The sequence below is a fragment of the Purpureocillium lilacinum genome (assembly GCF_023168085.1).
Source record: "Purpureocillium lilacinum CBS 284.36 DNA, scaffold_1, whole genome shotgun sequence".
NCBI lineage: Eukaryota > Fungi > Ascomycota > Sordariomycetes > Hypocreales > Ophiocordycipitaceae > Purpureocillium > Purpureocillium lilacinum.
The window spans coordinates 4,820,948-4,837,846 of NW_027072111.1; the positions used below are offsets into that span (position 1 = coordinate 4,820,948).

Here is a 16,899-nt window from a genome sequence, read left to right on the forward strand (position 1 = left end):
TTGGGGGGTGCTGCCCGAGGCTCGCCGACTGATTATTCACGCTGATGCCCGGGGTCTGAGGTTTAGTTTAGCCTGTCCCGAGCGTGCTTGTGAGAGCAGAGGTCCAGCTGGATAAGCAAATAATAAGAGCCGTAAGCTCCCCTTTGTTTCCCCTCTTCTTCCCGCTTCCTGCTTTCCCTCCTTGCTCTCCCCTCTCTTCACCAGCTCAGCTCACGATCGCCGCGCTGCAGCCCTCGTTCCTGTCCAACACTGCCCGCCACCTGCACTGGGTTTGCCTCGATCCCCGCGTACCTTCTGGGTGCCTGTTGCCTCCAACAAAGTCGGCCCTGCCGTTGCCCATAGGTAATGCCCCTTAACCGAGGTCCCTCGCTTCACAATCGGGCGTTGACACCTAGATGCAGTTACCTTGGCTTCCTACCTTTGCTGCCGTATCCCGTCCCAGCATCCGACGCCGTCCGAGCCCATGACGCTGGCGAGTCGTCGTCGGTGACATCGATCCTTCGCCCAGCCCGCACCCGAGACAGCCGGATCCGCCCTGCGACAAGAGCAACCACCAACCGTCCATCCCTGCCCCGTTGGCTGGTTGGCCGCTGTGACCCAACCCTCCCGAATCCCCAGCGCAAGCCCAAACCGCCAGCCCAGCCAGAGGTCTGGGGGGGAGTATTGGTTTAGTGGTGGAGGCGATCCACATTTTCGGGCCACGCCCCTCCGTCATAGCCCAGGCCATCGCCATCATCGACGACACGCCCGCAGAAGCGCTGCAAGGGGCCGCCGTTAAGTACCAGCGCGCGAGCACCCGTCGTCTGGCACTACGAGCGACAATACCCTTACTACCGCAACGGCTTGCAGTGCAGCGCAGCGCAGAGCAGCCAGCGCGTCCACGAATCGCCTGCGTCGCCTAACCTCCATCAGCCGTCATCGCTTTCATCATTATGCCGTCCACCGCCGACATCCTCGCCTCAGCCTTTGGCCTGCCCCGCTCCCGCTCCCGGGGCAGCGGGAGCAGCAGGAACAGCAGCCCTGCCAGGCCCCGTCGTCATAGTGGCGACGTGCCTCGCAGCAGCGCCCCCGCGAGCCTCAACATCAACACCAAGGACGTTGCCCCCGCCCCCGTCAAGGCCACTTACACCGATGGCTCGCTTGCTTCCTCGCCCACGGCCAACACTCCGGCGCCCTCGAGCCCCGCGACCCCGTCTTCGCCCAGCATCCCCGTGCAGCATCTTACCCGCCGCCACAAGACTACCTCCGACGCCAGTCATCGTCGCAGCGGCAGCGCCTTTGGCAGCAGTAGGACTGCGCTCGGCCCGCCTCCCAAGATGAACGACAGCGGCGTTGAACTTCCCTATGGCTCTCGCCGGGCTTCTCCGCGTACCAGCATGGATTACCCGCGCCCCAGCATGGAAAAGTCGGTGCTTTCCCTCGACAGCGGCCGCTCCAGCATGAGCGCCGACTGGCCGACCCACCCGTACGAGCTTAACACCATCGCCGAGCTCGACCAGCTGCCTCAAGGCACCGAGGTGAACTTCCGTGCGCGCATCGCCACCCAGCGCCAGCTGTCCAAGGCGCTCGACTTCCTCCTATTCCGCGACCAGACGCACTCTGTGCAGGGCGTGCTCTCCAGGGAGCACATGGACATGGTCAAGTGGGTGCAAAAGCTGGCTCCAGAGTCCCTCGTCCAGGTCAATGGCATCCTCAAGACGCCCCCGGAGCCTATTCGCTCCGCCACACACTCCGGTGTCGAGGTCAGCATCCAGTCCATCCACCTTGTTGGTGCCGCGTACAATGCGCCCTTCACCAATTACAAGCCCCCGGAGTCTTTGCGCAACCGCATGAACTCGCGCATCCTCGACCTCCGCCACCCGTCCAACCAGGCCCTTTTCCGCATCCGCTCCGTCGTGGCCCGCACGTTCCGCGACGTGCTCGAAAAGGAGGGCTTCGTCGAGATCAATACCCCGAAGCTTCAGCCCGCCGCGACCGAGAGTGGCGCCGCCGTCTTCAAGGTCAACTACTTTGGTCGCAATGCCTTCCTCGCCCAGAGCCCCCAGCTGGCTAAGCAAATGTCTATCTCTGCCGATTTTGGCCGTGTTTTCGAAGTTGGCCCCGTCTTCCGCGCCGAGAATTCCAACACGCATCGCCACTTGACCGAGTATACGGGCCTCGACATTGAGATGGCCATTGAGCATGATTACCATGAAGTCATTTACGTCCTCGACGACTTCCTCAAGGCTGTTTTCAAGAACGTCTACGCGATGCCCGAGGTCAAGGAGGTGCAGAAGCGCTGGCCAAGCGGCGAATTCAAGTATCTCGACGAGACGCTCGTTCTCGACTTCCGCGAGGGCATTCGCATGCTGCGCGAGGATGGCCGCGATGTCGAGGAGGAGGACCTCTCCACCCCTGATGAGATGCGCCTGGGCCAGCTCGTCCGAGAAAAGTACAACACTGATTACTACATCCTCGACAAGTTCCCCGCCAGTGCTCGCCCCTTTTACACTCACAAGGACCCCGAAGACCCCAACTGGACACGCTCATTCGACATCTTCATCCGCGGCCAGGAGATTTGCTCCGGAGGCCAGCGCATCAACGACCCCCACGAGCTGCGCCAAAACATGCTTGACTCTGGCATGACTGAGGACGGCATGGAGGACTACATGACCGCCTTTGATCTCGGCGCCCCCCCGCACGCCGGAGCCGGGTTGGGTCTGGAACGAATCGTTGCCTGGATGCTCGAGCTCGGTGATGTCCGATACGCCTCGCTCTTCCACCGTGACCCCAAGTCGCTCCCCGAGCGGTCTCCCGGCCTGGCTCATCCCGAGGCAGACACGACCAAGCCGCAGGCAGCAGGCGCTCCGCCGCCAATCGAGAAGCTCATCGCCAACTATGGCGATGCTTCCAACACATCTTGGCTCGACGAGCGCTTCGAGATCTGGCGCCACCCCACGGGCGCCGCCGTCGGCTTCGTCAAGCAGGAGAAGTTCGCCATGGTCACGGGCGACCCTCTGTGCGACCGATCACAATACAAGGACGTCTGTGCCGCATTCGTCAAGTTTGTTCTTACCGAGCTGCGCCTCACGCCCGTGTGGATGCTTGTCTCGTACGAGGTCCAGAAGATTCTCGCGCAACAGTTGGGCTGGCGCACGCTGTCCTGCACCGAGGAGCAGCGCGTCGACACCAACAAGCATCACAACACGACGGGCGGCCCCAAGGCCAGGCGCGTCGAGCGCGAGGGAGTCAAGGTGCACGAGGTCAAGGCCGACGACGAGTTCATCAGTCGCGCCAACCCGGCCATCGAGGAATGGAAGGCGAGCCGGAAGGGCAAGCAGATCCATCTGACCGAGGTGCGGCCTTGGGTCGACATGGAGCACAGGCGATACTTTGCCGCCGAGAAGGAGGGCAAGGTGCAGGCCCTCGTGGTGCTGGCCAAGCTGTCTGCCAAACACGGTTGGCAGGTCAAGTGGGCGCTCGACTTCCCCGGCTCCGTCAACGGCGCCATCGAGGTGCTCATCGAGTACACGCTCTCAAGCGTGACGGGCCAGGTGACGTTTGGCGTCGGCGTTTCGGAGAAGCTGACCCCCGGAGAGCATCTTCACGGCATCCGCGCTCGCTTCCTGGCGACGACGTACAACTCGATTGTCGAGAGCCTGGGTCTGCGCCGCAAGGCCGGCTTCCGCAGCAAATTCGGCGCCCTCGGCGAGGAGGTGTACATTTGCTACCCGAAGCATGGCGTTGGTCTGCGCGACCTGAACCAGATTATCAAGTTCTTCCAAGACTGATCGTCTGCGCACTGGTGTATGTTGTTGTTTGGTGGCCAAGGCCAGGGATCACGACGTGAAACGGACAGTCAACGAGAGCCTTGCCTACGACGGCGTCCAAAAGCGTTGTGAAACGGAGTTATGCGACCCTCGCGCACAATGTGTGCATGATGTGCGACGAGACGAGAGAGCGGGCGATACACGGCGGCGAGGCTGGATATGGATGGACACTGGCGGATGGGGGGCACTTGGCTTTGTCTTGTTGTCTTGCAGCTTACACGGTTCACTAGATACCTCCACGGGCGGCTTTTGGTTCTTGAATTTGTTTAGGGAGAATGATTCGACGTCAATGCATATGAGTTAGTATTACATCTCTGCTTTACTCGCCACTTGGCTCCTTTGGTCCCGCAAATGCAATGAAATCGTGGTGTGACTGCAGTGGCATGGCGCCGCGAACAACTTACGATCGCGCATCCACTGTCGCGGCGCACCGAGGAGATGGTACACCACGGTATGGCAGTGTACGACAGTCGCGCGCGCACAAGCCACGCGAGGTACAGCTCCCTGACCAACCCCCGAACCAGCAAAGATGGGAAATAATCAAGACGTAACTACTCCGTAACGCTGTGTGGCGATCTCCCCCTCTGGCGCGCCCACCGCAACAACAGTGACAACACATGGGGGCACGCGCGCATGCATCGACCGATGCGATCCTTTGCCACCCCGGCACTTCGCCTGCGCCACGCCCCGGCACTTCCTCTTCCCACAAACGTGGGCTACCTGACTCGGGCATGTCGGGCTCGGGCTCCCTGCGACTAAGCACCAAACGTACGTGGACGTGGGCATGTTCCGTTCGCCACGTGGGAATGAAAAGAATGAATGAAACGCCGGGGGGAGGAGGGAGGCTCGCAGTGGGCGGTCGGCACTGACGTCAGCGACACGGGGCGCCGCGGGTGACGCGAACGGGAGACAATGCAGCCAAGCCGGGCTCTGGACAAAGTCGCAGACCATCCGAGACAGAGATTGACGCTGGATGCCCGTTTCGACCTGCGTTGCTGCTGCTAGCTGGCTTTGATGGCATCCTCATCATGTCGTGCGACCATGGCTGTCGGTAGTATAACGGCACGCCCCCCTCTTGTGCCCCTGGTCGCGGAGACGATAGCTTCCTTGGCAGCCCTGGATCGACGCCGGAGCGGAGCAACTCGTCCGGGGCCTGGAATCAGCGGACTTGGATCAATTCTCAACCACATGCCGCGGTACTTGGTGACGCAGGAAGCCCTCGAGCTCTGTTTACATCGAGATACGAGTGCTCGTAGTACAAGAATGCCTCTACCCAGCTAGCGCCCAACAAATTCGGCCTCACACAACCCTGCCCAAACTGCATTCCAAATATAGAAAGGTCGTCTCTCATCAAATCCCAACCGTCATATCGTTCTTGTCCTACGTTTTAGCCCTTCAATCAAAGACGTCGGTGACGTATCGCTCGTTGCGTTGCTTCTCAAACCAGGCCTTGGCCTTGTCCTCGGTTACGTCCTTGGAGCTGCCGCTCTCCTGCACCATGTCGATGCAGACCGCTTCCACTGCCTTGCCCACGTCGCGACTGCCGCAAACGTAGATCTTGGCCCCGCGGTCCCACAGCTTATAGACCTCTTCACGGTCGTGCGACAGGCGATGCTGCACATACTTGCAGCCGAACGACTTCTCCGGGACGCGTGAGTATGCCCGCCTGACCTCAACTGCGCCGAGCTCCTCCCATCGAGCAAGTTCGTCGGCGTATAAGTCGTCTTTGTCGGGATTTCGGCAGCCAAAAAACAAGAGAGCCGGAGCCACCTTGCGTCCAGCACCGATCATAGCCGCTCTCTCCTGCATGAACCCGCGGAAGGGTGCCATGCCAGACCCAGCCGCAACACACACGATGGGCGTGTTCTCCGCATCGCTCGGTAGGTGGAACGACTTGGACGGCCGCACCGCGACGTGGAGACGCTCTCCTGGCACGAGGCCGGCGAGGAAGTTAGTCGCGACTCCAACGTGTGCCCCTTGACCCGATAACGCCGGCTGCTCCAGAACCGAATACGTGAGCGTGACCTTGGCGGGATCTGCGAGCGGCGACGAGGAAATAGAGCTGTAATCACACGAGTTAGTCAACATATACTGCCGATGCCAGGTCAGGACCAACGTACTATTGGCGAACACGCATAGGCGGCAGCATGCCCAGATACGAGCCAAACGGCAAGGCAATGGTAGGAAATTGTTCCAACAGGTCAAGGATCGATATCCGCTTGACAGTGATGTTCTCGTGGTAGTCTTCGCCCGCCAGCTTTTGCAGCTTTTGGACGACAGCCTGATCTTGCGTGGCGTCTGCCAGAGCCTGGATGTTCTTCATTTGCTGTTAGCCTGCGCACCCTTGATTGTGTGCTCTCGACTGTTTGCTTACTCTCTTTGTTGCCGGCTGGCTCAGCTCAACATACGCAGCGAGTACGTCAGCCGCAGAAATGGCAGTGTCCGTTGGCAGAGTTGTTGGCCGGTCTGAGCTGATCTTGAGCGTGGCATCCCAAGAGAGCTTGAACCGCCGGAAGACGCGCGAGACGGTCTTCTTTGGGTTGAATGGCAAAACTGCCAGGTAATCGCCGGCCCGGTATGTCATACCCGTGGGGAGCTGGATCTCGATGTGTTTCTTCACGGAGCCACTGTCCGTGAGGGTCTTGCTCGAGACAACAAGCGCCTCCTCAACATCCTGACGCAGCGTCGACTTGCGAGGAAGCGAAACTTCCACGTTGATGCCGTCGCCGTTGCTATCGCCGCTGTCTTCGGTGCCGTACATCTTTTGCAAGGCCGGCCACAGCGACTCATCTTCCCAAGCCTCGAAGTCACTGAACATATCTCGCTCTGCCGCGTCCGTGGTGGCCAAGGGCACAATGCGTTGGCCGCCGAGCTCGCCGAGCTTCGAATCCACGAGTTTGGGAATGCGGTGGAAGGTCTGGACCCAGTCGCGATGCCCACAACCAAAGACGGCGTAGGACACGTTCTCCATCTCCTTGCCCTTGAGGCTTTCCATCCAGGCAACAAACAGCGCCGCATTAGATGGGGGCTGGCCCTCGTAGGACGCCGTAACGATAACGACGGGGCGGTCCTTTGGAATCTTCTGGTTAGCATCGTCCAGTGGCGCGACCGTCGAGGCCCTGAAGCCGTGCCGGGGCGCATCGGCAGCGATCCTTTGGGCCAGAGCCTCGCAAGTGCCACTGTTAGAGCCATAAAATACGGCAAGCGGCTTGCCAGCCGAAGCCGAAATGTTGGAAGACGTCTTCCTCGACATGGCGTGATAGTGCTCCGAAGAAAGCTTGCCGGCAAGATGCTGTTCCAATTCCGTAGGGGTCATGCCGTGCCTGAGGCTCGCTTTCATGTAGAAGTCCTTGGGCTTGATGGTCATTGTCTCCTGGATCTGGAGGTTGTAGTTGGGGTCGTCCAAGGTAAAGTTGAAGTTCTGGAAGAGCATAGCTAGCGCGAGCATGGCCTCTTGCCATGCAAATGGGCGTCCAATGCAGCCCCGCTTGCCGTTGCCAAAGGGCTTCCAGCAGTTGGGGAACTCCTTGTTGAGCTGGGCGAAGCTGTCATCCGACATGCGCTCAGGCCTGAACTCGCGGGCGTCCTCACCATAGACCACGGGGTCCAGGTGAGCTCGCGCAAGAAGCGCCGTGATTGGCTCGCCTTTGCGCACAAAATACTTGCCCGCGAGCAAAGTGTCTTCATATGGCTCGACGGTGAAGCCAGGAATGGTCGAGCTAATGCGCAGGGTTTCCCTCAAGACCTAAAGCCGAATGTCAGTGCCTATAAGGGATCATTGTCACGCTGGATTATTTACTCACCGCCGCAAGGTATGGGAGCTTTGTGACGTGATCAACCGTCACCTTTCCCCGGCCAATAACCTCATCAACCTCTTGCTGCACCTTGCGGTAGGCGCTTGGGTTCTTGAGGAGATAGTAGAAGGCGAAGGACATCATTCCCGATGTAGTCTCATGGCCAGCGATGAGAAACGTGATGAGCTGGTCCGTGATGTTTGCATCACTCAGCTTCTCACCCGTCTTGGGGTCGGCGCCGTTAAGCATGGCGTTGAGAAGGTCCTTTCGGTCGGTCGGATTCTTCTTGCGTGCTTCAACGACCTCGTCTGCGGTCTGTCTCATAATTGCAATGTCGTTGTAGAACTTTTCGTTTGCGGCACGGTAGAGGAAGTTTGGCGCAAACGAAGGACGCTTGCTGCGACGGCTGCACTCGGTCAAGAAATCACCCATAGCCTTGATGAATGGGTGCATCTCTTCGTGGTAATAGGAGTTGAAGCGGAAGTCCATCGCACACAGCGCCAATGTGTCGAGCGCCATGCGTGTGAAGTCGTCAGAGACGGCGATAGGAGCTTGGGGGCCATGGCGCGCAAACTTCATGGCAAGTTGCGTCGCAATATCATGCATCTCATCGAACATGCCACGGATGGATAAGGGGCCGAACGCGGGGATGAGTATGCGATGGGCCCTATCCCAGTTGGGCTCTTCATCGTAGGCCTACAGCCCTGTGAGCAAGAGGTGCGCAGATCAGGGTGCGCGCGCGCAGGAGCCAACTCACAGTGAAAAGGCCATCGTGAACACCTTCACGTACAATCTGTGCAGGGGTGGTTATCAGTCAAGCTACGCTACGACTTCCGACGTCAGATGGTACGCACCCTGAGCGCGGAACCCAGAGACTTGTGGAATCGCTTCTCGTCGCAGAGCTCGTTGACGAGCTCATTAGTGCTGGCAAAAACGACTGGCCGGGTGCCAAGGTAGAGTCGAAAGATGTCGCCTGGACAGTTACGACTGTCAGCACGTCTAGAGACGACGGGGAGCACCACGTCGAGGCTCGGTCTCACCATATGTATCTGCGAGCCGCAGAATATCCTTCAGCGGGCTCGTAGTGAACTCTGCAAGGTTGCCGATCAACGGCAAACCCGGGGGCTCGGGGATAGGCACAGCCTCAGCCATGGCTGCCACTTATAGTATATCAATGCTCGGCGCTGAGGGCGGTTGGCAAGTCAGCGGCTGGTTGAATCCCAAGCTGTTTGAGAAAAGAATGCAGACTTGGCAGGGTAGTGCCGGACGGCTCAGAAATGCTGGGTTGCAGAGCTTGAGGGGTAAGTTATCATGAGACGACGATCCCCGGGTGTGGGGTGCGTTGGCGCCGAGATGTGTCTCTGCAAGTGGGTTTCTGGAAGGGGACGCAAGGAGGCCAGCATGTGGGCTGTTGCTGTTGGTTGTGCAACTCTGCTCATCGTCGCAAGGCGGCGGGACGGCAATTGTGCGACGCAAGGATGGCGGACTGTGGATCAGGACTTCAGGAGGCACCTACATCTCACTGGGCTTGATGCCAGAGGCAACGTCGTGAGCGACCCGGCGGGCGCAGACTGGTTCGGGCGAGGTCAGGACGTGGGCGGCTGGCGAATCGAGGCACCGTCGTGTCCGCGGCAGAAAGATAGGATACGGATGCTATTACTGGAGACGGCGTGCCATGATCGCCCATGCGGAGGGGCCGCCGTCGATTTAAATACGACGCGGTGTTGGACGCAAGCTGGGCACTGCGGCCTCATCCATCGGAGGCGCCAGTCGATTCGGGCAGGGAGCAGCAGAGGGCCGGCCGCCTTCGTGACGACGACGACGGAGCCAGGGGCAAGCCGGTTCCCCGTCGCTGGTGCCATGCCAGTCCGTCCGCGCGCAAAGGCTCGCCGACGCGGTGGGTTTCCATGGCTGCCACTGGCGTCCAGCGACGGCGTTCGCCCTTGTGGCTCCGAGTCCCAGCTGCCCAGCCCAGTCCAACCCAGCCCAGCTCGTGGTGGGTGACGGCGGTGGCACAGCGTGCCTCGGGTGTGTCCTGGCTCAATCGCAACGGCCGCCACGATGGGGCCTGTGTGTCTGAGTGTCTCTCCTCCGCCATCTGGCTTGGGGGGAAACGCCGTAGGCGGGTTTGGGTGCTGGCAATGCCGTCCCACGCGAGATGGCGAGGTGCCAAGTGCGCTCGCACCTACACCAATTCGTCGTAGTCTGGCGCCACGGCACCTACAGCCGAGCAGTCGTCAGGTTGCCAGGGACAGGGCACGTTGGCTCATGCAGGAAGGGTGCGTTTGGCCGGCTGGAAGGATTCGCGAGTGGGCCGTGGCTTGTGACGGCGCCGGCACAACTCTGTTGGGGGCTGTTGCTCGTGCATGAGTTGATGCAGCCTGAGGGTTTTCGCTGCAGGCAGCCATAACAGGTGGAATTTGCACCCCGTAGGTGAATGGATTGGGGGGGCCGGGCAGCGTGCCAATGGGCAGGTGCGCAGGTCGTCATGACCCCATATGACCAAGTCCTTCGGAGGTTTTTTCACAGGCAGGTGCAATCTGCCGTCCGACAACCAAACCTGGCTGGTCTCTCCGGACGGCAGTACCGTGCAGGTACATACCAGGGCAGGCTACTTTCCAAGGTATCCTGCCCGCTGTCGCGTCGGTTGCCCTTGCCAATAAAAGCCTTCAGCTCAAGGTGGTGTTTAACAACTGATACCGCGCAGATACACTCACTCACGGTGACGATTGGCGATGCAGTTCAAGGTTCTGCACGAGGATCCAAATACTGGTGGTGCACGTAGGCCGCCCAACGCCAAGCAACAACAATAAACTTTTGATCGTATTACTGTGCTACTGCCCCTTCCCACCGGCCCGCCGAGGCATCTGCCCGTGCCCTGCGCATCTCGGCCGCCGGAGATCCACTGAGGCGTGCGGGTGCGGGATTAGGTGCCACCAACCCCGGCCGTCGCGGGCCCATCTCTCGACCCCGTCTGCGACAATTCAAGTCACCGTACCCTGCCTGCCCGCGTGGCCCAACCGGTGACGAGCCACTCGTCCACGAAGAAGAAGATTGCGACAATGACAGAGTTTCCGTGTATGCATGTTGAGAACCACCAAGCACCGCCGATCACATTCGCTAAAGCGACCCGTCGTGGCTCGGCCCAGCAGGGTTCGGGGAATAACGCAGGCGACAATCGACCCGCGTCCGCCCCAGCGATGAAACCCAGCTACTGTACGTAAAGCGTTGGCAACTTGGTCCGTACGTACTCGTAGCGCGGCGCTGGACACCTCACGGTCCACCGGCCCAACCGCCCTGCTGGGTCCGGCGACTCCCAAAACGCCGTCTCCCGGCCGTCCAAGCCCGGAGCCCAACTCCATTTACGGCGTCTCCCATTATGCCTCGGTCGGTGCCATCGGCGTCCCCGCCCGGCAACCAGCGCCGACGACGACCGCGACAACCACGACGTAATTTCAGGGCGAAGCTTCAGGCGCCGTCTATTAATGGAAGATTTGCGGCCGGTGCGACAGTCCCGCCGGCGGTGGTAACGGAGCCAGCCACGCAGGGACGTACGAGTACCGGCGATCGGTCCTTGTGCGACCGACGAGGCACGCGCCCCAGAGACACACACCACGAAGAAGGTTTCCGGAAGCTCCAGTCCCGATGCAACGGGTCATCCTAGCGAAACGCGACGCCGGAGCGGTCCGACCCCGCAACGTACCAATCCCGTGGACGCCATATCTCTGCCTCGTCATCGTCTTCTACGAAATACGACCATCCCCCCAGAAGTGCAAAAAAAAAAAGGCAGTCGCAAGCTGAATCATTGACCTTGATCGTCACCTTTCTTCTATTGTTATCTGACAAGCCAAGAGCTCCTGCACCGGGTTGTCCGGCGCCTTGCTACGGTGTCTTGACCAAAAGACATGCCTACCCTGCATCCACTTCGCCGAGTCCGGTCCTCAATTTCTTCGGGTTTGGGCGTCAACATCTCATGGCGCCAATCGCAGCAGGTATCTCACTCCTTGTCGTGTCTCGTAGTCGTTAATCATTCTCCCCTCGTGAATCGTGGCTGCTACGCTCCCTACAGCCCGACTTGTATGCGCTGCCTCACCCCCAGCCTTAACCCCTTCCTAGCAAAGTCTGTCCGTGTTCGGGATATCGCAACAGGGGCAGCCTTCTCCAACGCCTATGGCCGACACATACACCGTGCAATTAACGTCGTCTATCGTCTCCATTCACCCCTCAAGGCCCTCGCCGCCAGAGCGCCTTCTACGCCGTCTCAAGCCGCAGCCAACAAGTCATCACCGTGGCTCACGAGCAAGGCCATCTTCCTACTGTCGCCTGTCGTCCCGCGACGAACCCTGATTGGAGCCGCCCGAGCCCGAGAAGCGATCGCGTAGCCAGCTGATAGGACCCTGTCCACCAGATCGGCCGTTCCCGCGGTCGGCTTGTCCTCGTCTGCTACTCTCCGACGGGCTGCGTTGCCTCATTCGGGCGCCGTAGTCAGCCGTCGCAGTTTGTCTAGGACTAGACGGCGACAGAGAGGTCCGTCTTTGCAACCGAGACGTGTCGTAGGCGGTATTAGACGGCGTGCCGCGTCCGCGCTCCCGATCGCGCTCCTGTTGTATGGTTGAGACGGCCCGGAGAGCCTCGTTGAGCTGACTAGGCCGCCGGCTGGGGATTGCCCGAGGAGATGTCGGCTCAGACGCCCTTGGTGGCTCAGCGTTTGCCCTCTCGGAGCCAGTGCCGTAGTTTCCACCGAAGTGGCCGCTGAAAGTGGCTCGAAAGCGTCTCGGGCCTTCGTTCCCCGCACCCGAGGCGCTGTCAGTCGATGAAGGGTTGTGAGGGACAGGCCAGGGTCTTGAGCCCGTAGCGTTCGGCGATCCGGCGCTGTCAGGCTGGCCGGTGCTGCCAGCATCGTTCCCGCCACGCTTCTCGATGGGCGTTCTGCAGATTGGACATGTGTTGTGCTCCTTTAGCCACAGAACGACGCAGTCTTCGTGAAACCAATGCTTGCAGGGCAGAAACACAGCCGTGTCTCCGATCTTGAGCTCGTCGATACAAATCGTACACTCGGTCTTGCTCTCGCCCTTGAGCATTTCGCGATCGACGGGGCGCCGATCGAGAGACTGGAGGGCTTGCTCGGAAGCCGGAGGTGCCGCATTAGATTGCGGGTTGGCCTCCATGAGCTGCGTTATGATCCTGTCAAGAGCCTCCTGAGAGTACACCGCGTCGCCAGCCATGGCGTTAGCAGGGCTGAACAGACTCAAGATGTCATGCAGACTGCGAGCAAAGGTTTGAACTTGGGGGCCCATGTCGTCAGGGTTTGGCCCTGCGTTGCCATGGCTTCCTGGAGGTGGGCCTATGTCTCGAAGGACATCGGAGAAGATGCTGAAGCGCAATCGTTAGCATGTTCAACAACAAGAAACATTGGGTTTGGTGTGGACTTACGACTGGAAAGGGTCAGCGGGGGGGTAGGTGTTGTTGGCACGGCCCAGAGTGTTTGCATGGCCCATGTTGTGTCTGACTGGACCCGAGTAAATTGTGACAGACGCGGTCCCTCCACCAAAAGGGCCGGTTGTGAAAGTAGCGCGATGGATCCTGGGAACAGGAGGAGTCGCGTGGTCATGGTGATCGTGGTGGTCGTGGTAGTCGTGGTGGTCGTGGTGGTCGTGGTGGTCATGGTGGTCATGGTGACCATGGTGACCGTGGTACTCATGCTCGCGACTAGTGGGTTCCTGGCCGTCCATAGGCCGAGGTTGGCCAAAAGTCTCGAGCATTTCGTAGAAGCGATTCAGAACTGGGGCGATGCCGGGGTCGTGGTGATTGCCGTGGCCATCGCCAGCCCGTACGCTCCGACGGTGGATAAAGCCATGTGGCCCGAGGTGCTCCTCTATATCAGCCTCTTCTGGATCCGAGTCGTCCGCAAAGTGGTGCGGGCCAAGTCGCCCTGAGGAGGGCGCGTTCAACGAGTCGTCGTCGATCTCGCGGGGATCATTGTCGGCCTCGATCTAAACAACAACGCGTCAGTACAGCACTGGAAGCTGAAAATGAACATGGAATGAACATGGAGATTTACAAGGGGTGGCGTACGATTTCTGTGATGTCACTCCCACAGTCTGGGCACTCGAGGCCATGCTCGTCGCGATACCATTCGTGCGTGCAGGCGTGGCAGTAGACAACCTCGCGGCCAGAGGTGGCGTCGAGATGGCCATCCTGCTGGCCGTGGGAGGCCATCTGGGCCTGGCTGCGTTGGTATGCCGTCAAGGCACTGAGTCCGAGGCCGATAGCGAGGCCGGCGATTCGGATCGCGCGAGACGCCAGCGTGAAGGCTGGGTGTGAAGATGTGTCAGGTAGCAAGGCTGGAGTCGGGAAGGCGGCCAACGCAGGCGAGGCCTAACAGCTATCCCAAAACAGACTCGACAGAGCAACAAAAGCCAAGGTAACAGGTTGACGTTCAGAGCCCAGTTCACACTGTTGGAAGGGGCATCAAAGGTGCTAGCCTCAAAGGCTGGAGGTGGGGTGGCGACAGCGTGAACCGTACAGGTAGAGAGCCGACTTCGCTTGTGTTTCTGCAATGGGTCAGGCACGGATCTCTAGTTTGCATCTTGAGCCACAGCGCAAGCTGTCGAGAGCGAAAATGGAAAAGAAGACACCTGGCAATGCTGGAGTATGGATCGTGGTGCGGTATGGATGAGGCAGTGAAGGCAGGCTGCACGTACAATGTGCCGAGGTGGTGGTCGTTGAGGCTTGAGACCCAGGTCAGGTACTCGCTCGTATGACTCGCTAACAAAAGATGCTGGGGCTAAGAGACGCCGTCCTGCGGGGGCAGCTCCAACAGCCGTCCTGGAGCACCGGGCGGGCGGGCGCGAGGATGAAGCGACGAAGAGGACAGCGAGGAGGCCGGCGATATGTGGAAGGGCCGCGAAAGTCGAAGAAGCACAAGTCAAGATTCAGGCTGAGGCGACGGCCGATGGGGGAGGGTCGGGGCGGATTGGATTGGATGGATGACGTTTGTCAGCCGAAAGTCAGTGAAGGACCCTGCCTGTCGATTTAGTGGGTTGGTTGGAGGTGCGTTGGCGGCGTTGGCGGGCACCTGGCAGGCTGGCAGGCGCTGGGTTGTCCAAGAGGAGCCGCCGCAGCCTGTCAACCATGGCGGAAGCTGTGGGGCCGTTGTCGGCATCCAGTCAGTGGAGCAAACGCTGTTAAGACAACGACTCTGCCCGTCAACGGACGGCACCCGGGACGGCATCTTGCAGCTCCAGCTGCGCTAGGTGTTCGTTCAGGTTGCTCTTCTGTACGCAGCTGCGCAGCAGTGACCTGGAGCGAGCCCCGGTGCCTCAACCGCCCCAACTTCCATCCCACGGGCGCTAAATGGTAGGTCCTCGTTGAGGTTCTAGTGGAGTGCATCACTGTCGACATGGAACTGGAACCTCGCCCCTCCGCTGCCAATAACGGGATCCCGGGTCTTGTTGGCAGCCAACACATGGGCATTGTCTCATGTGCCTGCATTATTTCGCACGCGGCACTTGGCACGGTGTTAGAGAGGCCCCTCACGGCTTCAAACGACGCCTGACCTTGCATTGCCGCGTCACCTACGGCTACCATTCGATGTCCGCTACCACGAGCCATTCATGCCCGCGCACACATCGCGCTGCATGTCCACGCTCAGCGCCGGCTGAGTGGGCATGCGCCTGCTATGCCGCCAAGCCATGGCGCTGCTTGCACGGCGTACGACGACGTGTAAACAGGGGCCAGTGTGGTGATGCGGCCGAATGGAACGCTGCCCCTTTTCAGCGCCTAAACACGCTGCCGCTCGCGAGCATCTACCAAGGAAACACTGACACGACAAGCACAAACGAAACATTTGCTACGTATGCGGCAGTCAAACGCAGCCCACATGGCAACATTGCCAGGTCCACTATGAAACGCACCGACGAGTCACGCCGTCGCCGCATCACATATTGGCGCCAGGTCAAAGAGTTCGGCAGAGTCGGCGCGTCGTCGCCGGGTGCCGCCTTGTCACTCAGCACTACATGGGAGCCAGACGCCGCGTGCTGCGTGCGCCAGCGGCTGGCGTTTCACCGCATGCGAGATCCCCTGCGGTGAGCCATGGTGTCTGCAGCGTCTCGTTGGGGGCTGGGCCGGGTGCAGCATGTACGCCGACCAGCCTGCCTTGAGAAGAGGGCTTCTCCTCCATTTAGGTCGTCTGTTGCGCCGGCGACACAACGAGGAAGACTCGTCCGTTCGAATCGCTGAGCCGTGTATCACAATGGCCGCCAGGTCGGGGTGACGAGGGACGAAGAAGCACGTCGGATTCGAGGGTCGTTGGTTGTCGTTGATGATGGTCTTTGATATAAGTAATTTGTACACGGTCGATTCTCCGACTCGTCTATCGATCACTCCTTGGCCGCCTTCGATGACTCCGCCTTCAACCGGTCCTCCTTGTCCCACTCAATCAGCTGCTTCGACCAGCTACGGTTCACGTCGTCAGTAAAGCCATAAAGCCATCGAGGCTATCAACGCCGCGCGTGCGCCGGCTGGGGAGTTGACGTACTATCTGCTCGGGTGCCACTCCCAGGACTCGGGTTTGCGCGCCCACGTTTCCCTCTCGGCGCTGAACTTCCAGGTGACGGCGACCATGCCGACGAGGACGGCGCCGGCGACGAGCGTGTTGGCCCTCCAGTTGGCGGGCTGCGCGTACCAACCACCGGCCGGCGACCACACATGCTTGGGGTACCTGCGATCCGGGACGGCCATGTCAGAAAGGGCTTGCGGACTCGATCGAGGCGGGATTGAGGTCGGGTGCTGCGGATTGTTTCGACGATTGGGGGGCCGGGTGCGGCGAGGCGGCGAGGCTAGAACTTACGGGATTTTTCCACCACCACCCTGCGCGCGGGTTAGCCAGGCGTACAGTCGCTTGCAATGCCGAGAGGGAACTCACCATTTTGATTGACTTGCCGACGGGTGCGTGAGGGAGATGCTGGGTGCGCAATTGCGTCTGGCGATGGGGGATGAATGCAATCCGCGTAGGCTAGGCGTGGTCGGTCATGGGCATTCGGAGGCTTGCGTGTGGACGGGCCCAAGGTCTCCACGCGGGCCGAGGATATTCCGCACAGCGCGCGCTGGGTGGCCGGGCGCCAGCCAGTGAGCGAGCCTCTCTACCTCAGGCGGCCAGCGCTCACACGACTCTGGCGCAGGGGACGCAGAACTTTTTTCCGCGACTCTGGGACGACGCCCAGGCGAATTGAGAGCAGCACATCACCACCTCCGACGAATCCATCCCGACCACCAATTCCTCACCCAGCCGCCAA

The 16,899-nt window shown here is 60.2% G+C and overlaps 4 protein-coding genes across 4 annotated transcripts; 1 reads left to right on the forward strand and 3 right to left on the reverse strand.

The window, feature by feature from the left end:
* Positions 1–932: 932 nt before the first annotated feature.
* On the forward strand, positions 933–3,770 carry PLICBS_001153 (uncharacterized protein; the record flags this gene model as incomplete). The annotated part of the gene is made up of 1 exon (XM_018317769.1): positions 933–3,770. The coding sequence occupies one exon, from the start codon at positions 933–935 to the stop codon at positions 3,768–3,770; it is 2,838 nt and encodes a 945-aa protein (XP_018183294.1).
* A 1,434-nt stretch (positions 3,771–5,204) lies between these two features.
* PLICBS_001154 (uncharacterized protein) lies at positions 5,205–8,755 on the reverse strand (the record flags this gene model as incomplete). The annotated part of the gene is made up of 7 exons (XM_018317767.1): positions 5,205–5,871; positions 5,930–6,126; positions 6,184–7,554; positions 7,613–8,299; positions 8,361–8,396; positions 8,458–8,576; positions 8,644–8,755. 7 exons carry the CDS (start codon positions 8,753–8,755, stop codon positions 5,205–5,207), a joined length of 3,189 nt encoding a protein of 1,062 aa, XP_018183292.1.
* Positions 8,756–11,916: 3,161 nt separating this feature from the next.
* Positions 11,917–13,822, reverse strand: PLICBS_001155 (uncharacterized protein; the record flags this gene model as incomplete). Its single annotated transcript, XM_018317764.1, has 3 exons — positions 11,917–12,976; positions 13,037–13,596; positions 13,679–13,822. The coding sequence occupies 3 exons, from the start codon at positions 13,820–13,822 to the stop codon at positions 11,917–11,919; spliced, it is 1,764 nt and encodes a 587-aa protein (XP_018183289.1).
* A 2,162-nt stretch (positions 13,823–15,984) lies between these two features.
* PLICBS_001156 (uncharacterized protein) lies at positions 15,985–16,532 on the reverse strand (the record flags this gene model as incomplete). Its single annotated transcript, XM_018317763.2, has 4 exons — positions 15,985–16,060; positions 16,143–16,325; positions 16,455–16,474; positions 16,530–16,532. The coding sequence occupies 4 exons, from the start codon at positions 16,530–16,532 to the stop codon at positions 15,985–15,987; spliced, it is 282 nt and encodes a 93-aa protein (XP_018183288.2).
* Between the last annotated feature and the right edge of the window lie 367 nt (positions 16,533–16,899).